The sequence below is a fragment of the Bactrocera dorsalis genome, chromosome 1 (genome assembly GCF_023373825.1).
Source record: "Bactrocera dorsalis isolate Fly_Bdor chromosome 1, ASM2337382v1, whole genome shotgun sequence".
In the NCBI taxonomy this organism is placed as follows: Eukaryota; Metazoa; Arthropoda; class Insecta; order Diptera; family Tephritidae; genus Bactrocera; species Bactrocera dorsalis.
This window is the reverse complement of record NC_064303.1, coordinates 96,101,376-96,128,596: the sequence shown is the minus strand read 5'-3', so window position 1 is coordinate 96,128,596 and position 27,221 is coordinate 96,101,376. Positions and strand designations below refer to the sequence as shown.

General features: G+C 35.0%; 2 protein-coding genes across 2 annotated transcripts in view; one reads left to right on the top strand and one right to left on the bottom strand.

The window, feature by feature from the left end:
• The window catches only part of LOC105228782 (protein spaetzle 3), a 76,662-nt gene that overhangs the window by 28,974 nt on the left and 20,467 nt on the right, over positions 1-27,221 (bottom strand). The window contains exon 3 of the mRNA XM_029551328.2: positions 30-163. Coding sequence (XP_029407188.2) covers positions 30-163 — 134 coding nt within the window. The remainder of the gene's footprint in view (positions 1-29; positions 164-27,221) is intronic.
• Positions 6,665-7,782, top strand: LOC105228781 (C-type lectin 37Da). The gene is made up of 3 exons (XM_011208750.4): positions 6,665-7,027; positions 7,085-7,155; positions 7,211-7,782. Exons 1-3 carry the CDS (start codon positions 6,943-6,945, stop codon positions 7,667-7,669), a joined length of 615 nt encoding a protein of 204 aa, XP_011207052.2. The 5' UTR covers positions 6,665-6,942; the 3' UTR covers positions 7,670-7,782.

The following is a 27,221-nucleotide window of genomic DNA, read 5'->3' as shown; positions in this document are numbered from 1 at the left end:
TCTATCTTCTATAAAATTTCTTCACTTACCGGTATTTGTACGAAAGATCCGTTGTTGAGTGTGGGATAAGAAAACAACGGCACCACTGGCGCCGTGCCATTTTTCAGGAATATTGGCCCCTGTATTGGCGTCACTGTGGGCATTGGTGATTTTTTATTGGCATCTGGAAATTGATAAAGAAAAATCGTAAGTTGTTTGTTGGAAATATAAAATATTTTAAAATTGTAGGTATAAAATTCAAAATATTTGGTTAGTTTATAGGTTAGATTACAGGTTATGTTATAGGTTAGTATAATGGCTGGCTGTTATGACTCGCAGATCCATTGTAAAGGCAGATGCAGGTTCAGTTTAATACAAGCTGAAGTTTAAGTTATGTCCATAGAACGTCAACTCTTCTGGAGGAGTTTAATAGAGACTTGATAACTAATTCCATCCAGTCCATTGAACACCGAAGCTCCAAGATATCTAAGCCGAATAATAACATAACGGCTGTGAAAGTGGTACTTTTAAATTCAAAAAAATATATCTAGATACAGTTGAAGATCTTAGTCAGATATCATTAGGCATTATGTCTTGTAAATGAGTGTGATTTTAGAAGTTTCAATGAAGTTGGCTGCAGTTACTTGACTGTATACAAAATATGCGTAGTATTTCTCAAGCGCCCATTCAGAATAAACTTATATTATTATATTATACATAGCTTTCGGTATAACCTGTATACATAATAGAACGGTCACGTAGTTAACGTGACAATAGTTCATGATCTCGTATTAGATGAACCCACGAGTTATTTGGTAGGGTAGGTAGAGTGGATGTCTGATTTCGAATACAAGTCTTTAGGAGACCTATTATGAAACTTCTTCTTCTTTATTGGCGTAGACCACGCTTACGCGGTTATAGCAGAGTTTACAACAGCGTGCCTGTCGTTCTTTTCCATCTGGTCTTTCCAACGGAGTCGAGGTCTTCCCCTTCCTCTGTTTCGAATCATTCCATTATGCCATCTCTGAACCACCCCTTGTTTGGGCTTAGGTTCATCTGTAGAAAAAGTTTTATTTGTACAACCTGCGTCATATCTGCTAGAAACCCTTGCAAATAGTTGGGATTCGTTTCCTATTCGAAGCCTTTTGACAGCTTCTACAATCGCTATTAGATAGTGACGTGTAAGCACACTTACTAGAGTTCGTATATAATTTCTTTGCATTTTTAATAGTTAGTATACCATTTATGTCACGTTTGCGTGCTTGTTCAGTGGATATGGGATTGACTCCACCAAGGCTATAACTATAACACGTTCGTCGATTAAATATCTACAAGCAGCCAGAGGCATATAAATTCTCACTTTTTCGGATTCGAGTTGAAGGGTGGGGCCTGCTCTGTCTTGTTCATTTGCGACACTGTTACCTGGGATATCACTATTTCCTGAAAACCATTGCAGGTTTGTCGTGAGATAGGATGTTAGATGCACTAAGAGATCGTGACATACTTTCACCATCTTGGATGAAGCTCTAAGAGAATTTAGTGATCTCAAAGTCGTTTGACTAGCTGTATATATAGAAATATTTCATGTTTTGAACACACTCTTTGTCCGAATAAAAATGCTTTCTTTAATTGCTTTGATCTCCGCTTGGAAAACACTGCAGTGCTCTAGTAGTCAGAGCGCGATTTTGGAATATAATTTTGCTAAAAAGACAACACCTCCAACTCGATAATTTAGCCTAGAGCCATTCGTATAGATATCTATCTCTGGATCCCTATCTACCTCATACCTTTCCTACTGAACTGTAGAAGGAAGGGCAGTATACGATTTCCAAAATCCCTGGTATTGGGTTGAAACGTGAACTTACTACGCTTCTTAGAATCGCCTTATTACAAAGACTAATAAAACAGATTCCCTCACTTCGCTTACGACATAGCTGATGCAGATAATTTTTTTGAAGAGTGTTTGAACGCAATGTGAAAAAGTTTCTTTTTAGCTTTGTTATCGTCAATTAAACACGGACCTCCGAGGTAGACATCTTAGACCCAGAAAAAATCGAAATAGTGAACTTCATCAGCGAACCTGCGTAGCCGCTGTCCCTTGTTTCGCTGAACTATGTCAATGTCGTCATCTCATCATTTCATCGACTGCGATATTCGCCGTTGCCAATGTGCAAAGGATCATAAATCTTCCGCAGAACCTTTCTCTCGAAAACCTATAAAGTGGACTTATCAGATAGACATTGTCCATGCCTTCGTACCGTATAGCAGGAAGTGAATGATGATGGACTTGTAGAGTTTTATCTTTGTTCGTTGAGAGAGGACTTTACTTTTCAATTGTCTACTCAGTCCAAAGTAGCACCAGTTGGCAAGAGCTATTCTGGTTCCAAGATGGACGAAATTATCTACGACTTCGTAGTTATGACTGCCAACACTGATGAGTCAAGTTGAGGGTGCGGCGACTATTTGTTTGATGACAGGAGGTGATGATAGACTAATTGGACATCATATAGTTACAGGGCTGTAATACGCCGAGTTTTTGGTCCGATTCGTTGCCCAGTTTCAGCAAAAAACACTTCGATGTGTGGGAAAACATAACTTTTTAAAAAGTAAAAATTTTCAAAAATTTGCTTTCACTAACCAACCGTTAGTTCTTGTTTGGAATCTCTGTACTAATATATCTCAGCTACCAATGTCTGCTCCCCGTTTGAGGAAGACATAGTTATATAAGTAAATATAAAAATACTTCAATTGTGAGTTAAAAATGCGAAGACGCCATACTTCCTCTCTGCTTGGAAGTCGTGATATTTGCAAGTAGCAATAAATATTATAATAATATTTTTAAATCACCACAATTGCTAGGTGTTTATGGCTCTTTAATATTTTTAGTGACTTTTTATTATTTCTTTTTTCGCTTTGTTTGTGGTTATTTTGTTTTTTGTTATCTTGAATCAAGTGTGTTGCCACGCTGACACAGCACGCCCACATTCGGCTAACGCTGACAGCGCGTCAGCAACAACAACAATATTTACAACAACAATAGACAGCTGGCAGCCAACAGCAACCAGCAACCTGTTTGGCGCAAACTCACCTACGATCAGTCAAACATCATCAATCTGAACAACATCATCAGCGGCCATAATCTGCCTGGAAGTTGTTTTGCATACGTGACGCTGCGTATTGTTGCCGCCGGCAGTTATTGTTGTTGCTGTTCTTAGTCTGTGTTGTTTGTTTTCTGTTTTTGCAATGTTTTAATTGCCGCTTTGTGGCTACTTGGCAAACATTCCACGCACAGTGGCAATCACAGCAATCGGAGTCATCAACAACAGCAATAATAATAAGTGCAACAATAACAACAACAATAATTATGAATGCCATACAAAAAAGCAACATTGTCGCAGCTTAATTGACAGCTTTGCTAGCTACTGCTTTTATTATTATTGTCATTTTTATTGCGTTGCACATTGCTGTTGCACCGTTCGTTTGATTTCTCAAACTGTCAATCGGCGCCTTATGAGTCGCCTGTTGATTGGCTCATTGCATTTCATTTTGACGCTTCTCGGGCTTGCCCGCCACTGACATATTTCCCTCATCATCGAGTCATACGATTTACTGCATTTTTGCGCTTCGCCACAGTTAAATTATGCAGAGCACAGCTCAGTACAATAGTTGCCGCAGTGTGTTGCAAGCGCACAGAAATGGTGTTTTTCTCATCAAAAACGCAGAACGAGTGCAGCGAGAAGTGCAATTGCAATTTTAATTTGACATTGCTTTTATAGCGTTTTGCATTTATTTATATACATATATACATGTATATATATATATATATATATATACATGTATATAAAGACATATATATATGTTTTTTGAAAATTTCATAATGACATATGTATGTATGTGTTTATCTGTGTAGTTTTTGGGGTATGTTAATCAAGTGAATTGCAATGTCGTAAGACCTTTTGGGGGTTTTTGCAGTAAAATTACGAAATTGTTACGAACTGTTGAAGGATATATTAAATTGTCAAATATCTCCCTTCCACTTTTTTGCTCTTTATTCAATTTATACCTGTAAAAAGTGTTACAGTGATCGGATTTAGTTCAAATATGCGTCGTTTCGTTCGATAATCTGTTTCCATCTAGACGGCAACTTCATAATACCCCCCTCGTAGAAGCCCCCCTCCTTATTTGCGAAGAACTCGGACAGCCACTTTTCACAAGCCTCTTTTGAGTTCAACTTTACACCAACAAGGGCGTTCGCCATGGACAGGAACAGGTGGTAATCTCTTTGCGCTATGTACGGGCTATATGGTGGACGCAATAAAACCTCCCATCCGAGCTCTCGTAGCTTCTGACGAGTCATCAAAGAAGTGTGTGGTCTGGCGTTGTCCTGGTGGAACACTGCACCCTTCCTATTGGCCAATTCTGGACGCTTCTGGTCGATCGCCTACTACAAGCGGTCGAGTTGTTCGCAGTAGATGGTAGAACTAAGCGTCTGGTCATATGGGAGCAGCTCATAGTCGATGATTCCCTTCCAATCCCACCAAATACACAACAACACCTTCTTGACCGTCAATCCCGGCATCGATTACGACCGTTTTCGCTTGATATTGTCGTTTGTGATCCATTTTTCGTCGCCAGTCACCATCCGTTTCAAAAATGGGTCGAGTTCGTTTCGTTTCAGCAGCACATCGCAAGCGTTGATTCGGTCCAGCAGGTTTGTTTGCGTCAAATCATGCGGCACCCAAACATCAAGCTTTTTTGTGTATCCAGCATTCTGCGTATGGCTTAAAATGGTTTGGTGACTAACTCTCATCTTCTGGGCGATGTCACGAGATGCCACATGCCGATCTAACTCGATGTTTTCCATGATTTGATCGGTATTCGTCGTCACAGGTCTTCCGCCGGCTGGCTTATCCATGGTGTCGTTTTCACCCACTCTGAACAGGTTAAACCATATCTCCGCAGTTCGACGGATTTGCCTTTAATGAAGGAAAAATTTAAAATAGCACGAATTTCGGCGTTAGTGAACTCCATGTTTATAACTGTTGAACGCAATATCCAAACTAATCATCCATAGTGTCGTTTTGTAGGTTATGTCAAGACCTTTCAAAGATGTATAGTATTGCCAGATACGAGCTCTGTAGCGCTTTATATGTACATATATAGCCGCGAAGTTCAAAAGACAAAAAGGCGAAGGGGGATATTTGACAACATAATATAATAACATTCTACTCGTATAAGCATGTCTACTACTTTTCTTAAATAAATCGTATTATAATATATACACAAATTAAAAACAAGTAAGGAAGGGCTAAGTTCGGGTGTCACCGAACATTTTATACTCTCGCATGATAAAGTGATAATCGAGATTTCATTATCCGTCATTTACATATTTTTTTATTTTGCTGTAAAATTAATTAGATTAGTAGTTCCTGCGATATGGTTTTTGCTCCATAAGTGGGCGACGCCACGCCCATTTTCAATTTTTAAAAAAAGCCTGGGTGCAGCTTCCTTCTGCCATTTCTTCCGTAAAATTTAGTGTTTCTGACGTTTTTTGTTAGTCGGTTAACGCACTTTTAGTGATTTTCAACATAACCTTTGTATGGGAGGTGGGCGTGGTTATTATCCGATTTCTTCCATTTTTGAACTGTATATGGAAATGCCTGAAGGAAACGACTCTATAGAGTTTGGTTGACATAGCTATAGTAGTTTCCGAGATATGTACAAAAAACTTAGTAGGGGGCGGGGCCACGCCCACTTTTCCAAAAAAATTACGTCCAAATATGCCCCTCCCTAATGCGATCCTTTGTGCCAAATTTCACTTTAATATCTTTATTTATGGCTTAGTTATGACACTTTATAGGTTTTCGGTTTCCGCCATTTTGTGGGCGTGGCAGTGGGCCGATTTTGCCCATCTTCGAACTTAACCTTCTTATGGAGCCAAGAAATACGTGTACCAAGTTTCATCATGATATCTCAATTTTTACTCAAGTTACAGCTTGCACGGACGGACGGACGGACAGACAGACATCCGGATTTCAACTCTACTCGTCACCCTGATCACTTTGGTATATATAACCCTATATCTGACTCTTTTAGTTTTAGGACTTACAAACAAACGTTATGTGAACAAAACTATAATACTCTCCTTAGCAACTTTGTTGCGAGAGTATAAAAAAAAACATATGTACGTTAATAAGTATGAAGCGATAGCTTATAAACAGTGGGAAAACCCTATGTACCATATATTGTAGAGCATTGCGAACATACACTATAAGTGTATGTATTTATATAAATAATGATAATTTAAAAACCATAATTTACATTAAATTAATTTTTTGTTTCATCCTGACACGAACTGCGATAAGCGATGAACTCTTATCAGTGTGGCTTACCAGAATACGAGTATAGCACAAGTACTCAGTGAAGCATTATGTGAGTGAGCCAAAACACTAGTCCATAGTATGATATCTTTGAGTAAAATCACACTGGTTAGTAAAATACTAGTTGGCAACGAGAATTTTTTTTTAAATGCACTCAAAACAAGAACATTGTTTTCACTTTAGATTATAACTCAATTAGCTTTTATACCCAATTTTAGAACTTTAGGAAAAACTTAAAAAAAATATGTGTGGTTTGAACCAAATTATTTTGACTATTTTGAGTCAGTATGAAATATTTATGTACATATAAATTACGAAATTGACACCGCCTTTCAAAATTCTTATCGCTCGAGAGCAAAATACGACTTGTGCGCTTACGGTTCATATGATTTGTGAGTGAGAGTAAAGCAATTCTTGGTTGAATTCACTGCTTGGTAAACACTCTTATACGTATACATATAATATTTAAAGCTTGTTGTTATTAAAATCATGATCTATAAAACTTGCAAAAAATTCATTTGATGTTTCGCAACATCGCAAATTGGACGCACAGAGGCTTGAGCTTAAAAAATATACTTGAATTATGGCAGACGTGCAATATATTCCGTTTATTTTACTTTTTATTAACGCTTCATTATTTGCTGCTAGTAGCACATCGATTCAAGAAGGTAATACAAATATTATTAATTAATTTATTCTCATATTAATTTTTTTTTAATACACAGTTGAAGATGTGGATTTACAGCCCTTCATTAAAGTTGGCAGCAAGTATTATTTAGTGACTCAGGGTTTAAAGGTAGTCAAACATAAACAATTCTATTTGCATAAAACACATTGTCTTCCAATTGTAGCTGGATTGGTTCGGAGCTGCTCATTTTTGTCGTTCTTACGACAGTGATTTGCTAACGATTGAATCGTTGGCCGAAAAGAATGCTTTATTTTCGTACTTAAAGTCGATGTTTAGTGATTTGCATGTTTGGACAAGTAGCAACGATTTGTCGGTGGAAGGCACATATATGTCGCTGAATAGTGGACGTTCAATGCTTTATACATTCTGGATGCACAACGAACCCAACAATGCGGGCGATGCGGAAGATTGTGTACAAGTCGTGCTACATAATGATATCTTTGTAATGAACGATAATAATTGTGCAAAACAAATGCAAATTATTTGCGAAAAGCGTTCACCGTTAAATGCTCGTAATTTCGCCACAAAATCAAACTGTGAGAATGTAACAGCGGAATGCGGTTTCACAAAACTAGTGGAAGTGTTTCTACAATCTGCAAATATATTAAACTGCAGGACGTAATAATAATATGTAAATAAACATCTTTGCTTTTTTGTTATTTATTAGTGAGTTTGCTTTGTGTAGCTTGTGGTTTTGATTGTTAAAAAAACAGTTATAATATTGGTTGGAAAATATCTCCCTTCGCATTTTGTCTTTTGAATTTTGCGGCTATGTATAAATCGCTACAGAGCTCGTAGCTGGCAATGCTATACATCTTTGAAAGGTCTTGACATAACCTATAAAACGACACTATGCATGATTAGTTAGGATATAGCGTCCAACAGTTATAGACGTGTAAATATGGAGTTCACTAATGCCGAAATTCGCGCTATTTTAAAGTTTTCCTTCGTTTAAGGCAAATTCGCTAGAGAAACGTTCCGTGAGATTAATGGTGTTTGGGGGGATGGTACTCTATCACTTTGAACTGCGGAGGAATGGTTTCAACGATTCAGAGTGGGTGAAAACGACACCATGGATAAGACAGCCGGAGGAGGACCTGTGACGACGAATACCGATCAAATCATGAAAAAAAATGTGTTAGACCGGCATGTGGCACCTAGTGACATCGCCCAGAAGATGGGAGTAAGTGACCAAACCATTTTAAACCATCTGCAGAAGGCGAGATACACAAAAAAAGCTTGATGTTTGGGTGCCACAAGATTTGACGCAAAAAAAACCTTCTGTACCGAATCAACGCCTGCTGCTGATGCTACTGAAACTGAACGAACTCGACCCATTTTTGAAGCGGATGGTGACTGGCGACGAAAAATGGATCACATACGACAATATCAAGCGAAAACAGTCAAGATCGAAGGCCGGTGAATCGTTTCAAACAGTGGCTAAGCCGGGATTGATGGCCAGGAAGGTTTTGCTGTGTGTTTGGTGGGATTGGAAGGGAATCATTCGCTATGAGCTGTGCCCATATGGCCAGACGCTTAATTCTACCATCTACTGTGAATAACTGGACCGCTTGTGTCAGGCGATCGACCAAAAGCGTCCAGAATTGGCCAACAAGAAAGGTGCAGTGTTCCACCAGGAGAACGCCAGACCACACACTTCGTTGATGACTCGTTAGAAACTACGGGAACTCGGGTGGGAGGTTCTATCGCATCCACCATATAGACCGGACATAGCGCCAAGTGATTACCACCTGTTTCTGTCCATGGCGAACGCTCTTGTTGGTGTAAAGTTGGACACAAAAGAGGCTTGTGAAAAGTGGCTGTCCCAGATCTTCGCAAATAAGTATTGGGGCTTCTACGAGGGGGGTATTCTGAAGTTGCCGTCTAGATGGAAACAGTTTATCGAACGAAACGATACACATATGTGAACCAACTCCGATCATTGTAACACTTTTTATAACTTATTGAATAAAGAGCAAAAAAGCGGAAGAGAGATATTTGACAACCTGGAATGATTTGATTTAGCCATGTCCATCTGTCTGTTCTTTCATCCGTCTGTAGATAAAAAAAATTACATTCATAAAGTGAACGATCGGGGTCAAGTGCTTGTATACATTTTTTAATTTGACGTAGAAATTGTTCAGATCGGGTCACTATAGCATATGGCTGCCCTACAAATCAAAAATGGGAATTAAGTTCTTGTAAGGAATCTTTCGTATTTGTAGAGGATATTGTAGTTTCTGTGGAACTGAAGTTAACGTTGTTTTAAATATTTATTTAAGTCATTTTATTTTTTTAATTAAATAATTTAATTTTTTTAATCTTCTATTACGTAATTTATTTAATTTTAATTTAATTTATTTCAGTTTAAATTAATTTTAATTTTTAGTGTTTTATTTTTTAATTTAATTTAATTAATTTTAATTTCATACTACTCTATTTAACTTAACTCAATTTAATTAATTTATTTAATTTAATTTAGCTTAATTTAATTAATTTTAATTTATGTTTTTTTTTCATTTAATTTTTTTAATTTATGTTTTTTTCATTTAATTTTTTTAATTTTATTTTATTTTAATATAATTAGTTAATTTAAGTTAATTTAATTTAGTTTAATTTATTTTAATTTTGATTTATTTTAAAAAGATTTTAATTTTATTTTATTTTATATTACTCTATTTAATTTAACTTAATTTATTTAATTTTGTTTTATTTTATTTAATTTAGTTTAATTTAACTTAAGTTAATTAATTTTATTCTATTTTTTTTATTTAATTTTAGTTTGTATTATTTAATTTACATTTTTTGGTTTTACTATATTTGTTCCATTTAACTTTATTTCGTTTTCCATTTATTATTTTATTTTATTTACTTTATTTCTTTTCATTTCATTTTATTTCTTTGTATTATTTTATTTTTAATTTTCTGCCTTAATTTTTGCACCATTTCGCAATGCCACGATATTTATCTGCATTTCGTTAATTGTGTCACTCGGTAAAAGTGCACGAATGCGACTTGCCTGCACAAGTGTAATCGCTGATTGCAAATATATACATACATACCTGTAATTGTATGCCTCGTCGGCGTGTTAATACATGTGTAGTACATACATATGTATGAATATCTGTGATGTGCACAATAATGTTTTAAGGACGGTGCAACGTTTTGTGGGTCAATTAAAGCTACGCGAATGCAGCAAATGTCCACGAATTTTATTTTTACTCTTTAATTTCCTTTAGTTTCAAAAATCCCTACGGTACGTAAAACAACAACTAGCATGTGAAGCAGAAAATCCGGTCATAATTCGTGCAGAAATCAGCCGACCGACAAGTGAGTTATCGCGACCGCGGACAGCGCTGCTGGCAAATATAGATTACTCAATAGCGTTGTTGCTCTGATTTGCCCTCTTGTTGTTGTTGTTCTTGTCGCTGATATTGGGTTAAATGAATTGAAATGCAGCCTGGTGCAGTTTTTGGTTGCAATTTCGTGCATTACATGTCAAGATGGACTTTCAAAACGACTTTCTCTTCAAGTGGCGTGCACTTTTAACATTTTCATGCGCTCGCTCTTATGTATATTTATGAGACCCGTTGTGGATTTGGTTTTATTTTAAATATTTTTTTGCCTTTTTTTCTTGCTTAAGCCTATCAGTGACTTCAAAAATGCACTTGAATTTCGGTTGCATTTTAATCCAAGTGCTTCTTCAACCAACACGAACGGCGCTTGAGTGCAGACAGCAAATGTTGTTGTTTTTATTGTTTTTATTTTTTAATTGCAACTGTTACGAAATCGCCAGCAAATTTCAAATTCATGCTGCATAAAGTGTGGCAACACTCAAAAGTGGAGCAAGAGGGTTTTCATTATGGAAGCAAAAAAAATATTGTAGTATTTTGGGTAAAAAAAAATTTAAAAAAAATAAACAAATATTAAAAAAAAAAAATATTTAAAAAAATTAAGAAAGAAAAAAATAATTAAAAAAAATTAAATTTCTTTTATTTTTATTATTATAATTGTGCTGCTTTCTTGAAAGAAAAAAAATATAAAAAATTTAATTTTATTAATTTTTGTTTTTAATTTTTTTGTACAAATTTATTTTTATTTTATTAATAATTTAGTTTTTTTTTAATCTAGAAACCTCTTAATTTTTTTCCCACAATTATGTATTTAATTTATTAATAATTTCGTTTTTTTAATCTTGAAATCTCGCAAATGTCTTTTTAAAAAAATTTAAAAAAATAATTATAAAATAATTAAAAAAAAATAATTAAATTTTTCTTTTTAATTTTTTGTACAATTTTTTTTATTTTATTAATATTTTCTTTATTTTTTTACTCTTAAAAAAATAAAATAAAATAATTAAAAATAATTTACGTGTTAATTATTTTTGTTTTTTTCGTACGTTTTTTTATTTTATTAATAACTTTGTTTTTAGTTTTTTTTTTAATTTTTTTTTCGTACAATTTTTTTTTTTATTTTATTACCTATTTAATTTTTCTTCTCTTGAAACCTCTGTTTTTCCTAATAAACCATTCAGACCATCCAAAGCCCAGTGAAAAAATCTCAACACGACAAAGCATTGTTATTGTTGTTGTAACATTACTATTTTACATATATATTAATTTCAAAAAGCACATTTGTTATTATTCTGAAGTAGACAAAGACGCGGTAGTCACCACCTCAGGCCCACCACTACAAACTATATATGCTAATGTCTGCATGTGCTCCCAAAAACATGGTTCCTTTACAACATGACTTGATCATGAAAACTTGCATAATGTCGGAAATATGCAATGCGTGTAAAGTTTTTACACAAACACGCTCCAAATACCACACAAACATACATACATATCAACTTGCATACTAATTTTGCCACAAAAGCCCCAACAGGTAGGCTGCTGCACTTACACACATATGTACATACATACATACACATGCGACAACAGTTCAAGTGTGCCTCGAGAGCAGCGAGATGTAGAGCATTGATTATGAATGTGCGCTTGTAACAGCCGTGAAGGCAGCGAAGAGGTGGTTTATGCTGCAAGGCGGGCGGCGGCAGTCAAACTCTTGTTTATTTGCTCTGGCTTGACTTTTATTTATTAGCGTGAGAAATTTGTATTTTGTTACTTTGTATACAATAACAAACGCGTCTACTTGTTTAGCCGACAGCCTACTGTTGAAATACAGAAATTTGTTTGTGCAATTGGTTAGCGTAGCTTGTATGTAAACAAAAGACTTAAGCAACGAACTTGCTGCCTAGAATATTGACTAATGAGACTACTGTTTAGTTGTTTTTTTGGTAGTTAAAGTTTAATGAAATGGAAATCATATATAAATATGAAATTTTTTAAGAATATACTTCGAAGATATTACTGAAGTATGTATTTTAGTTGTATAATCTCCAAAACATTAATATATGAAAAAATTATAATTATTAATTTTTGATGCAGAAATCTTATATGTAATTTTTGTCATATATTTCAAATTTTATTTTGACCTTAGAAAACACTTAAAGACGGGAGCATAAAGTAAAAATATTATTTATTATTAATTTAAAATTTCTGAAAATTAGAAAGACGAAAATAATATAATGAATTATAATATTGCGAGATTAGCTAAAATAGACAACAAAAACATTCGGTTTCTGTTAACAAATTAGTATGTGAAGGAGGTGTATTAATAAATATGACGCAGACTATATACGTCTTAAAACAGTTTTCAGTTTTTTAAAACCTTAATCAACGTTATCTCAAAAGCATAGGCAAGTTTTTAAGGTCTTAGGTCAGTAAATGTAAGAATTTCGAAAAATCGACTAATTGTGTTTTTGGCTTAAAGTGCACTGCAGGGTCCCTAAAAATTATTCAGTTGGTGGAAAAGTGAGAAAAAAATTATCCCTGTCCAATCCGCTCTAATATTGAAGAGTTCAGATCATTCAGCTGCAGCTCTTAAAATTTTAAACGCATTTTTCATATCGTAACCATAACACTTTAAACTTTAAATTTTAATTTGAAGTCTTACTTACAGCTGTTTAAATTTTTTTGTTATTATTGAAATTTTTTAAAGAATTTTTCTGTCAAAAATTTAACTATTTTATAAGTCTGTCAGGCTGCTACAATCTAGTACATCTTATAATATATAAATTAATATCTCGTTTTTCACCGTCACCCATCGAGACCCTCTCAAAATCGTTGATACCAAAATTTAGCCACTATTTTGTATGAAAATAAAATTTGTTCATACGTGGGTTGCTTTTTATATTTCGGAATTCGGCAATCCTTGATGTTGCAGTATGGCAACTCTCATATTTGCCGTAAAGTTTGACATTTTTGATGTTATACCTACTCAGAACATTTGGACACGCACTCGCTATTTTTGCTGTATACAGTAACTTAAAATATTCATATCGTTCAAAAAGTGGAATCAAATCGGAACCATTTTCATGCGATTATTTTTTACAACACTAACTTAGCTACAGGGCATCGATTAGCTCTAAACAATTTTCAAAAAAAAATTCTCAATTATCTGTTTACAATTAGCTGTTTACAGTACCTTAAAATATTCACTTCCGCTAAAAAATTTAATGAAGTCGGTACTATCCATCGACATGGACTAACTCATTGAACTTAATTCAATTTTCAAAAAAAAAAATTCTCAATTATCTTATTTGTGCTGTTTACAGTAACTTCAAATATTCATTTCCGTTAAAAAGTGGAGTGAAATCGCTACCATGCACCGACGTGGACTAACTCAGCAACAGGACATCGATGAGCTTATATCAATTTTCAGAAAAAATTATCAGTTGTTCACACTGGTCTAACCTCTTCAGAATTTTTCCTCAGATCTGTACCTCCAATCTTGTATGGCAAAACTTCTAAAAATATCAGAACACTTTATTTCAAATACAGCTCTTTGTCAGAAGATAGCACAAACAGAGAGAAAAACACCTGCAATAAAATTAGTTATAGGTCGAAACATTCAATAGTGGTTCAAGAAAAACATGGCGGGTAACACTATCATATAGCAAAAGTGGCTCCATCAATGGAACTATTTGACATGACGAGCTTCTGGACCATATTTGTTTGCAAAAATTGATTCAAGAGGCATTCGTATGTAGCAAGTGTTTGAAGTTTATTGCTCAGTAGTTGAAGTATCTAGTTTAAAATAAAAGTAAAGAGATTCATTTCCCTGAAACCGATACTGAGCTTTGTGATGAAGTTTGGGTCTTTTGGCTACTCAAAGACATTTTGTAAATCTCCCATTATAATTGATAATCTAGCAAATTGAAGCAAAGAAAAACCCTTTGTTAATGGAACTCTCTTTATTCAACAAAGGGACCCCTTTTTATACCATATACCATTTTAAAGCAACACAATATTGTTAAGACACATTTTCAGAATTATTTTTATTGCTCGCTTTATGCCTTAAAATATATTGAGTAGTCGAAAAAGTGTTGTTTTTATCAATAGATGTCATTGCAGTCGTACAAGCATATCTCCAGTGCTACCAATCACATTGTGTCATACCATATAGTGTTGGAAAAGTGAGATTTTAAGCAATATAAAATTTGTTTGTACTTATAATTTGCAAAATGAACTTGCATTGAGCACAAAATAGTTTAAAAAATATAATAGGAAAATATTTTTCAAACTACAATAACAACACACTAAATTAGTAGCATAAAAATGTGGCTAAGACAATCAACGCTTGAGTATGTAATATATCTACAAATATAATATAAATTTATGCACTTTTAATGAAGAAAAACCACAAGCATAGATTTTCTAAAATGAAGGCAAATCACTATAACAACAACAATAATAGTAAATAAGAATTATAAAAATACAAAATGTCTCGCTTGCCTTGAAATGTGGTGCGCTGCAGTAAAGTGCTGCCATAAGCTAACCGCAACAATCAGAACAAGTAAATCGCCCGGCGCTGTTTAATGCGGCTGCCAATGGACCAATCAATAGCTTTAGTCACCAGCAGCAGTCATGTGCAACTATGGTGCAGTAAACGAACCCTTGTTGTTGTTGTTGTAAGTAAATGGAAAAATAATGTAACAAAGCGCCAGCAGCAATGGTGGTCAATAACGGTCTCGCAACAAAGCGCAGACAGACATTGTTGCAGCGGGCAGGCGGTACAAAGGCACATTTATACTATATATAAAAGTATATATGTGTATATGTATATGTGCACATATATTTTTATGAGCAACGCATTCGCTGCAGTTCTCATTTGTTGTTAATTGCAATTTGAATGGCTTTTCAGCACTCGTTTATATATATTATAGGTAAGATATATAAACTATAGGTTCATACATATCGCTAACTGCAGCTGATCATTTTCATATGTCTACACACATACACACAAATTGTTTGCGTGCTTTTGACACCATCAAATGCTGGTTGTTCATTGCAAACAGTTTTGACACAGAGTTAGCCGCCCGAGTTAGCAATTTGAAATTTTCCAAATGATGATGGCTACGCAGGCGCACGTACTCGTGCTTTTCATGCTGTGGCTGTAAGTTGTTATATATGTATACATATAACGGTGCTATGCTATTTTCGAAATTTTTTATTTTGATTTAATACCAAGCCAACGGCGTTCAACAAATTGCAGTGACATTTATTGCCAGACGATTAAAATTCGAAAATATGTCTGATCCATAAAAAATATGCAGAGCAATTACTCGCGAGAGTGTGCCTGATTAAATAACTGTACATATATAGTATATTCAAATATTTACTAAATTGGAATTCACTTGAATATATAAGGTTTTCGTTAGAGAGTAGCGAATCGAACATATTAAGTGTAGCACAACAAGATGCACCTCGCTCTGGTCGAACTATCGTTGAAAAAGTCGATGAAATTATGGAAAGGATTAACCAGGATCGACACATAAGCAGCCATAGCAGCGCTAAGGAACTTATCATCCATCATCAAACGATTTTGAACCATTTTGAAAAGGCTGGCTACAAAAGAAGCTCAATGTTCGAGTACCACATGAATTCTCTGTGATAAATTGAATGGACCGAATTATAATAACATCTGTGATTCTTTGTTTAAACGAAATGAAATCGAACCATTTCTGAAACAAATGGTAAAAGGAGACGAAAAGTGGATCAAATGCGAAAATAATGTGCGGAAAAATCATAGTCCAAGCGTGGTGAAGCTTAACAAATGGGCGCAAAGCCAGGATTGACGCCTCGAAAGGTTATGCTGGGTGTTTGGTGGGATTGAAAAGTAATCATCCACTAGAGCTGATCTAGGATGGTCGACTGAAGTGATGAGATTGAAGCAAGCTATAGAAAAAAATGGCCAGAACTGATCAACAGAAAGACATCTTTGATGACTCGACAAAAAAGGGAAGAACTTGTCTAGGAAGTTTTTATGCATCCACCATATAGGCCTGACCTGACCTTGCATCATCGGACTACCATTTGTTTCGGTCATTGCAGAACTTCTTTAATGGAGTAAAGTTGGAAACTATACTCTTTTTGATTCAATCTTAGCGCTTAATCCAACTTTTCGTCCACTTATCCATAAGTCTTAATATTGGTGTTTCCATTTCTTCTAATTTTTGGAGCTTCAATCGCTATATTGTTGGCTAGTTTCTTCGTCATATTCATAAGCTCACGTCCGGGCACGGTTAATGATGCGTTTTATAAATGTAGGGTCCTCAGATAAGTTGGGAAGCATCTCTTTTTTTACCTGTATACGAATTCGTAAGATCCAGATCTTTTGATACGAGTCCAGCATTGAGAGGCTTCAAATATAAAAGATCGCCAGACAATTCACATTACGTACATATTACGTTTTCCATAATAATCCAACATTATTTTTCGAAAATTATTGCGCATAAGAATATGATAGATTTCTCTATATAGCATGCGAAAAATGGTCAAAAGAAGTATTCACACATATGCCTTAAGAGTAATTTACTCTAATCAGTATCAACCACTCAATTCTATCTAAAAACTTAATATAATTGATTTTTATCCTTTTAGGTTCTAAATATTGGGTCGCAAGAAAAGCCAACTTGACAGTTTTGCCTGCCTCAGTTATGATTATGCGCTTATGACATGCGATTTTGTTGAAATATGAACTGAAATATCGCATGCGAGTACATTATATCACGAGCGCCTATCCACTCATAACTTATCAGAAACAATAGCACAACTTAATTATTTCATGAAATGCTAGTTATAATTAAGCGCTAGTGAGCAGGATAAGCGCTCTCGAATAACGCAAATAAGCATCAATACCATCTGTGAGGGATAAGCTCTTTAGTTTACGTGCAACCAAATGAAGTGAGCAAATATTTCTACGAGCAAATTAGTGCTCATTTTTCTATGGTGAAAAATAAGTTTGTGTCAATTGTTTCTAAGTGTTAGTGGATATTTTTGTGAAATTTCAAGTCCTTAGCTAGTGTGCGTTGTATTAAAATTGGTTAATTTCTTTAGTGTTTGTTAATAAAGTGTTGTGCTAATTTCAATTCAAGTTTGGGCGCGTTTGAATATCATATTTCTGTTGGAGCGCAGTGTGAATGGCGAATGTCAAGACTTCATTATGATCGGAAAACCAACATGGCAAAGGGTAAGTCAGTCTTACAAATACATACATGCACGCATAAACATGTCTATAAATGCTCAAATTAATTACAAATCCATACCAACAATACACTTTCAAATTGGTTTAAGATTTTTTTGGTTTTTTAAAAATTGTCTGCTTTGCTCTAATAAAAAAACTTGTCCAAATCTGTATAAAGAATTTGGTAGCATTGAAGATATTATTTGTTAGACCACTTTAATGAGGTAACCACAAACTCTCTTGATCTGAAATCAATTCACACGTGGAAGAGAGCAGAGTATGCGAGTAGGGAAATGGCAAATCGAAGACGACCAATTTACCATCTGACAAAATTTTTCAATGGAATCCATGAAAGATTTCCTAGATCGGTACAACTTTTTTATACTTTTGTGAAGTTTGATTAATATCTGTGATAAACATTTTGTACAAGCGTTTTCGAAAGTCTCCTTTACCGCGAACACAATGATTTGATTAGCACAAAGCCTTTAGTGAAGGTCGTAAAGTCATAGATAACATGTTTCTTGTTCGTCCACCTCTGTTTGTGCCAATAACACCAAAACAAAGTTTAAGAAACAACGAATGAAAGTTCACGACTTGGCTTCAGAGAGATAGCAGAGGATCTCAACATCTATTATTCAACGGGTTAATACATTTGTGAGGTTACCAATGGTATATAAGTAGTATGCCAATGCTAGACTCGCACCAAAAGACCTGAATATATTGCCAAAGTTATGTAGAGTAGAGGTCGCAAAAGAGATGTTGAGTACCCTACATTCATCCAATGTATCTTATTGATGAAGATATGAGGTTTTATGAATATGACATCGAAACTCTCCAACCATCTAGTGAAGTGATTAATGGAGTTTTCTGGTTGACTTTTTCTTCTTCTTGTATGGTACTACAACCATCAATCGGCCTGGGCCGAGAACGAAAAATTTCGCCAGCTGCCTCTATTCTGCACGAGGTCACGTCAGTTGGACGCTCTTGTTACCATTGTCCATCCAAGTGCATCAAATCGAAAATCAAATCATTTCAGCAGTGATTTTAACGCCAGGCCTATCAATTTAGGTTGATGCATGTTCGTCTTCAGCCACGTTTACATGTGGAAAAGTGTCCAAAAAGAGCACTATTCGTCACAGGAAGTATGTAGAATATGTGAAGAAAACTAAACTATAGGGTATAGGTCTACATCGCAGTTTTTCAACGTTTCCAATGCAGTAGTCGGTGACTTGTTGTCTTTTCACTTTTTCATTTCCCCTCAATGGCACAGCCTGTGATCAAGTTTACCTTTGAGCTTCAAACGTCGCACGACGTTGTCATTATTCAAAAAGACTTTTAATCTATTTATCAAGAAGTCAATAAGATTTTCCATTTCTTTGGTTTTCAAAGCACATACTTTTTCCATCCATCCAATACTTCTCTAGAAAAGCGCGTCTTCAAATGTTCGGCGATTGTATCCAACAGAGGAATGTACACTGAGACCCTGTAGTATTCTTCGCAAGTTCTCACGCAAAAATTTTCGCGTTTTGTTTGTCTTCAGCTTTTTGTCTTCGATTTCGGAACGCTACAAGAAGCATATCTATCATATTTCATCACGCTCAGTGAATGAGTTAGAGATAGAATATCACATAGGCAAAAAATCCCAATTATAAATTGAAATTTGCACACGGCTGCGATGAGTGTCATTATTTTTCCCGCAGATTCCTTATTTTTCCAGTTACTAATTTTTCTATGTTGGTAAACTTGGAGAATACATCGCGTAGAATGTATCAATCGAACATAACACAGAGCTGAATACAGTATCTATTTCAAGTTCTCTATCAAGCCGCGTTGCTTCAAATTTAGCAATTGCAGTTACGGGTCTGATTGGATTTATTAACAATTTAATCTGCATACGTTGCTACACTTCAGTAGTAGCTTAGCATTATTTATTATATTCAAAACTGGAGATAGTCTATAATTTTTATAATCCCTGTAATCCCTGTGATGCCGCTAAAGAGATCGCAAATAACTTTTTGAAACGATATTTAGCAATAATATAACTGCAGACACAATTCGGTTTATTTTTTTTCAAACTTTTATATCCGCTTTCTCAAGAACAGATAAAGAAGCAAGAAGAATGGGTCTGGTGGTAAGCTAGTGAGAAACGAAATACTTAACGTTCATTCTACTCCACTAATAACGGTATAAATATGGTTTATCGCTAAAGCCTGAGAACGACAAGTTGATAATTTTTAATCACAAATTGATTTATGCAGCTTTATTGGTATCTAATTGCATTTTAATCCATTCAAGAAAATTAAAAATCAGTATTCGTATAGAGCACACTTGATGTGAACTCGACTATCAACCATATAGGCGACTAAGAACCAATTAAAAACAAGACCACACAATTTCTTCAATGTTTTATGGGCAAATAATTTGCATAACATTTTCATACTGACCATTAGACAGTACGGAACCCTTACTATATATAAGTATATATATATTTCTATTATATTTCTTGGTAGAAGTGCACTTTCCCACAAATATCTAACAGTATTATTAAATACCACGATCATAAATCTCCTGCTGTTTCCATGCGACAGCGAAGAGCACCGACATTTGACACCGTGTCGATATGGCTCGCGATCTGCTTACCCACATTGTTGTTGTTGCTTTAAACTCCAGTGTTGTTGCTTTGAAGTAATGCCATTGGCACTTGCAAACATATGTACAAAATCTGCAGTCATAAATTTTCTTGTATTTGCATATGTAAATGAGAGAGTCTACAATGTATGAAGGCTTCAGTAATGCGGGCACTTGTAGTTGCGGAGTGTGAGTACAAGATGTTGTTTTACTTTATGCCAATTTAATTTGTATAATTGTCGTTAGTTAGTATTATTTGCTAATTTATTATTTATTTTTATATTTTAATTCATTGCGTGTTGCTTGTTGTGTAATTGCATGCACCTTTTTTGTTAAGTGCAAATAGCACACTTCTTTCTCATTAACAGTAAATTTTTGCATACAGGGTGTGACAATAGAAAGTTAATATTGTAATTATGTATATATTGATGGGAAATGAAACTGCTAATTTCTATCGATTGCAAACAGTTGGGTGATATTCTACACCTCAAGGTATTTCCCTGGTTTTGATTGCTGCAAGTTTCAAGAGTATAAAATGTTCGAATTCTCCCGAAGTTAACCCTTTCTTACTTGTTCAATTATTACTTCAGAGAGGTTTAAAAAAATAAAAAAATTTATCGAAAGCTTTATGCCTTAGATCATTACCTGACATTTGTTTCTAAAATGGTCATATCGATCTCAGTCACCGACTCTGAAAATAGTATTGCGTGAAAAAGTTAAAGTTTTGGGAGCCAATTACAAAAGTCAAAAAATTTAAAAATTCTTACAATTCTTATGGGCAGATAAACTTTAAATTTTCCAAAAATATTCTATTAACAAAATTATTCTCAAATATTTATATTGTATGTACCCAGAACCCTTTAAAAAGATGAAATCGATCAGCGTGATGAGGTAATTCGAAATATTAAATTTTGTGTGAGGAATCAAATTTCTGGTGCCAAAAAGTTCAGAATATTGGAAAAGGACTTCAGTGATAATTCTTTGTCGCGACCAAGTGATTTTGATTGGTACAAATTATTCAAAGACGGTCGAGAACTCGATGACGATAAACCACGTCCAGGACGGCTTGCAACATCATAACCAATACGTCAATAATATAAAGGATTTGGAGCTTGAGAATCGACGATAAACAGTCAGAGATCTTACTGGCATCGTTGGAATATCGAAAGGATTGGTGAAAACTATTTTCAAAGATAATTTGCGCCTAAGAAACGTGAAGGCACCATTGTTTCAAAAATCAATCAACCGACTACCAAAATGTTTTGAAACCTATTATTACTGGTGATGAGTCTTGGATCTATCTTTGTGACCCGAAACAGACGGTCAATAGGCCGAATATCATGGCAAAGGTGAGCCGAAGTCAGACGTCTGAGCAGGTCACAAATTAAGAGTATGTTGACAGTTTTCATCGATTATCGAGGGGCAGTGCATTCCGAATTCCTTCCGACTGGCCAAACTGTCAACAAGGAATATTATTTGAGTGTAATACGTCGTTGCGCGAAGTTATATGTAAAAAGAGTGGGAATCATGGGCCGACAACTCTTGGTTTTTGCACCATGATAATGCACCGTCGCATACTACATTGATTCTTCGTATGTTTTTCGCCAAATTTTCAAATAATACCGTGCCGCAACCACTGCATTCGCCTGTTTAAGCTCCTTGTGACTCTTGGCTATTTAGTAAACTCAAGCGAGCGCACCAGGGAGACCTTTTTAGTCAATTGAAGCCATTAAACGTAAATCGCTACGGTGATTGAAGGCTACTCCGGAAGTTGACTTTAAAACTATTTCGAAGACTGGGAAAAACCTTGGCACAACTGTGTTTGGACCAAGAGGGACTATTTTGAGAGGGATGTCCTAAAGTTTGAAGAATGATTTAAAAATTTTAAAATTATGAGCTTAGTCTTACAACTATACTTTGCTCATGGTAGTATATAGCCATATCCGACGGTCAAATTCTTATATGGAAAATTTTTTTAACTTTTTAACTTAATTTGTAATATATGTACTATTACCTAAAGCAATATTATATGTATTATCGAGATGCAATCAAAATAAGGAAGTAGACAAGTAGACTTCACAATATCTTTTTTCCTTATAAGTAACCAAACAAGTGAAAATTTGTCCGCTGCATGCAACCAATTCATCTCAAATACAATGTTGAGCCACCCTAATGCGCTTATATGCGTAAGCATTCACTCACTAAGCAATATAGTTTTGTTGAAAAGCACATATTTTAAAAACTATATCGAATCAATCGGCGATGGGCGTTTAATTGTACGATAAATAAAATCGCTCTCAATGATTTTACAAGCACTTTACAGGCAAAAAAATTAGCACAAGCATTTAATAAATATGTGTTGAGTTGAAGACAAAGCGTTTGCGCTGCTAGTTTGTCAATTAAACAATTAATGTAAGCGCTAGATAATTGAATAATTAGCAGTTGAGTGGTGAATTAATGAACTTACACAGACTTTGCAATGAAAATTGTTGGATAAATCTGCGTCAAATCATTGGTTGGAGCATTGAAAAATTGCCAGCAATCACTTTGAGTTATATTTGCATAAATAAATGCATTAAATTTTTGAGTATTTTTTAAATTTTTGAAAACATGAGATTTTTCTTATTAGTATTATTTTTTGTTTTTTGCAGAAATTTAAGTGATTAAATAAAGCTTATATATTTTTGGTTAACTTTTTGTATTTTTTAACTTTTTATATTTTTCAATTTTTCATATTTTGTTAAAAATTTTATTAAATGAAATCAAAAAAAATTAATTAAATTTTATTTTAATTTAAAATTTAAAAAACTTAATTAAAGTTTTTAATTAAAATTAATTATTTAATTATAATAATTTTATTAAAATAATTAAAAAAAAATTAATTAAATTTTTTTAAAACTAAATTTAAGTAAAAATTAATAAAAATTTTTAATTAAAATTAATTAATTAAATTAATTATTTTTTTTAACATTAATCAACTTTTCACTCTCACTTTCCACACACGTCCACTCTATCACTTAATCGAGAAATCGCCACGCGGTTTTTCGCAACAAAATTCACACGCTCGTTTCCACTAAACGCCGACTACATTTGAAGAGCGCCTCACACAACTGATGAATGAAAACTGTCAAAGCGCTCAATAGACTCGCATATCGGCAAACACTCAACGCTTAAATTAAAACAATAATAATAATAGCAAGAATACTTAAATGAAATGGTATGCGCCAATACTGGTTTGAAGCTCAGCATAATTAAGTACAAAATACGAAAATAATGACAACGAGTGAGCAAACAGAATCAATCGCGTCGCGCAAAAGCGCAATCAAGCTTGTACCAGCTTATACAACCACCAGGAGAAGCAGCCGTGGGCATTAGAAGTGTTGAAGCTTCTTGGCTGCGTTGAAGAGTCGGAGCATGCGCAGTACAAGTGAGCCATCAGCGGCAGGCGTACTAAGCACGAACGCGCACGCAACGTAGGCGTTTTGCTGTTTTTGTTGTCTTTGCTTGTCTAGTTTCGTCGAAATGCGCTCAAAAGTTTTCAGACGCGCTTCAGTGTTGCTTGGCTCAGCGCTGGGTTGTTGTTGCTGACGCAATAAGCTACGGTGTGGTGTTAATTAATGTTGTTGTAGTTGTTAATGTTTTATTTATCATTTTTTTTTTTAATTTTTTTAGTTGTATCTTATTTTTTTTTTTAATTATTATTTTAATTGTTCTCGTCGTCACAATCACTGGTCCTCGCGCTTTGACGGTTCTTACCGCCCCCACAACACTTGTTATGCCCTAAAAAGTCGCTCCGGCTCCCGCATTTGTGCACCGCAATCACAGCGGAAACACAAATTTCTCGCCCGTCCAGTCGGGCCAGCTGTCGCGCCAGCATTGACATTTTAGCGAGTTTTTATTGTCAACTACTACCATTTTCAGCTTGGCGCCGAAAAGGCAGTGGGTCGCACGTGAAAATCGTTAAATGTTTCCATTTTTTTTTTCATTCAATAAAATTACTTTTGATCGTAAATTTCGTCACTACTGTCGCCATAAAACGTTTCGTGAAATGGTAGTAGGCATTTACAATATTTTTTAGCACCTTCAATGACAATTCCATTAATATTTATTACTGTAATATTCAACGGTTATGAGTTGTTGTTGTTGCTGTTTTTGTTGTAACGGTTATCTAGTCCCTGTTTGAATTGTAAGATTCAGATAAGTTATCATTGAAGTCAACCAAAGATAGGTCCAGAAAGGCATGGTTTCAAAGAGGGGTGTCAGATGTGTAGGGTTAGCTGGGCATGCAAAGAGATGGTTAGTGCCAGGCGGGGACGATTTCTATGAAAGCACTCCAGCAGAAACTGCTTAGAGAGGAGTTCATTATGCTCTTAACTGAAAGCATGCGGGCCTCACTGTTGTAGTCCGGAGTACAGTGTTCTAACATGTCTGTAGCTTCCTTGTCTGAGTTTCTTTACATCCAGGACATCAAACTTGTATTGGTGCGGCGTGGTTAAAGACCGGCCGGCTGATTGCCTTGTATGTTGCCATCAACGTTTTTTTTGTCTTTTCCCATATGCTGCTGGCTGGCGACTTGAAGAATTTTGTTGCGGCTTTGTACGTTGACAATAATCATAGTCGTGAGGAGTAAAGGAGCCCAAGCTCTCGAATGCCACACCATAAATCTTATGGGTTAATGACAGTCGGAATTTTACCGCCATCGACTGCAATATTGAGATCAACTCTCCTTCGTCCAGTTAGTGAATATGGCCACTGTGAATATAGGGGGAAAGAGTGTTAGGTTCCTCTCAGCGAGAAATAGGGAAATGCTCATGGTTGAGGGGGTTTATAGATGTAGAAGTTTAATAGCAATACGGAGAGGACACCGTCCTTCGGAATCCCCAGTTTAGTTCTTCTCAAATTAGATCTTTTACCACTCAGGTAGTTCATAGTCCACCACTTCAACTCTAGAAGGAGCATTTCGATGTTCTCAAGTAGTGTAGTTGCAAAAGCAAGTAGTAAGTTCAACGCTACGAGGATCGTCCTCTTGCTGAATGGTTTTTGGTTGAGGCCATTAATGTGCAGATATCTGATAGTTACTATACTGCAATAGTAAAAAAGGTCTAAGTTCGGCTATAAAGGTCTCCAAAGATTTGGTGTTTGGGTTTGCAAAAAGTTATAGTCCGATCTCGATTATTTTTGGGCGTACGATTAAATATCTTGAGGACATTATTTAAAGTTTATTAAATATAAGAAGTGGTTGTCAATCGATTTTGCTTATTTCCAAAATATTTTAACATGCTAGTGCTATTTGTGTTGTTTACTGTAACCTAAAATATTCATCTCGACCAAAAAAATGGTATTAAATCTCTTCGCGCGACTCTTTTTTATAACTTGCGACTTGAATTAATTCAGCAACAGTGCATCGACGAACTTCATTCCATTTTTGGCAATGAAGCTCCGTCAAGGTGACTTCAATCGAGGTCATAGACCACTCTAAGAGGAATTTCAAGAAGGTCGTCAAAATCCGTTGGTGTTTCGAAGCTATTGATGCTCTGCGCAAATATATACTCGTATTGCAAGATCGCCATGTGACCTATTCTGAGAATGAGCCTTAGTTGGACCAATATATCGTACATTCAATATTGAATTAATATTTGATTGTAGAAAAATTCTTTCATATTGGATTCCACACAATTTGTCAATTGGTCGAGCAAAAAGCATCGTGGCGATTGGTCGAGAGAAATGTGTAAAAATAGGACAAAAAAAGACAGGATAAAAAATAAGTTAAAAAGTCATCATATTTCGGCACCTGAAGAGGCAGTTGATTTGGCTGGATTAATATTGAGGATTGTTATCTAATTTCGAAGTTTAAAAGGTAGCCCTCGTTTGTCAGGCATTTATAGAAAGGTGAGGATTTATTAATGTATGTGGATAGCAACAGCGGCATTATGCCAATAGTGGGAGTTCCATCTTAGTGTGAATATTCGAAATACTTTTAAACTTTGTCAGTTTGTAATGGAATTAAGGTTAGTGTGCCGAAATTATATTTAATGGTGCTTTAAAATTTTATGAAAACTTTACTAAAAAATTTTATAATTTAATACATAACTTTATTTCGGCAATTTAAGCAAAAATTATGTTAATTAATTAAAAAAAAAAAACAAATTATATCAATCATTAATAAGTAACCAATTCCAATTCGTTTAATGCCAACATTTCTGTCAACCATCAATAATTTTCTCCAGCGCTGACTAAACACAACCGCAAGATCACGTTTTTACAAAAAATTAAGAAAACCAAAAAAGCAACAACATTGCAAAAAATGATTAATTCAAGCAATGAAGATGGGAATAAGTGAAAAGATTCATTAGTAATGCTAGAAACATCGAAATGTTAATTTTGGATAAAAAAAAGTCAAAAATATACTTGTATGCTGTGTAGTTGTAGTTGTGTTTATACAACTCAGATCAATTGAAATTCAATTATTTCACTAATCGACATTTGCGAATACAGCGCCAGCAATTGAATCAAGTGTCAGACCGGCGAACCGATAGACAATCATAGACCTTTCAGGCAAGTTTCTATATAAAATTCACTCGTCAGAATTACACTTCTTCTGCATATGTAATGAGCTTGTTTATTTAGAACTTAAACCGTCGAGCGACGGCGTCAAGTACGCGCCCGCTTTGCTGCGTATATTCTAGTTTTTGACCATACTAATAGAAATAAAAAAAATAAATAAAAAAAAAAGTAAAAAATAAAAATCAAAAACTCATTCGCGAGCGCCGCCACTTAGCACTTCGCACCACTCAACGTGTTACGACGCCACATCTGTCAGCGTCCAGTTTTTTAACGCCACGCAACCCCAACCGCCCGCACTCGCAAGCGATTAACTGGCGAATCACTCAAACGTCCAACTGTCCATTGTATCATTGAACTATTGACAGCGTCTGTCTGAGCGTGCTCGCAATATTCTT

What these genes read in the sequence shown, in the direction of transcription:
- LOC105228781 (XM_011208750.4), top strand. Translation starts at nt 6,943, where the DNA reads ATGGCAGACGTGCAATATATTCCGTTTATTTTACTTTTTATTAACGCT. An exon ending in TAGCACATCGATTCAAGAAG is followed by an intron (nt 7,028 to 7,084) that starts GTAATACAAATA and finishes TTTAATACACAG; the next exon opens with TTGAAGATGTGGATTTACAG. An exon ending in TAGTGACTCAGGGTTTAAAG is followed by an intron (nt 7,156 to 7,210) that starts GTAGTCAAACAT and finishes TTCCAATTGTAG; the next exon opens with CTGGATTGGTTCGGAGCTGC.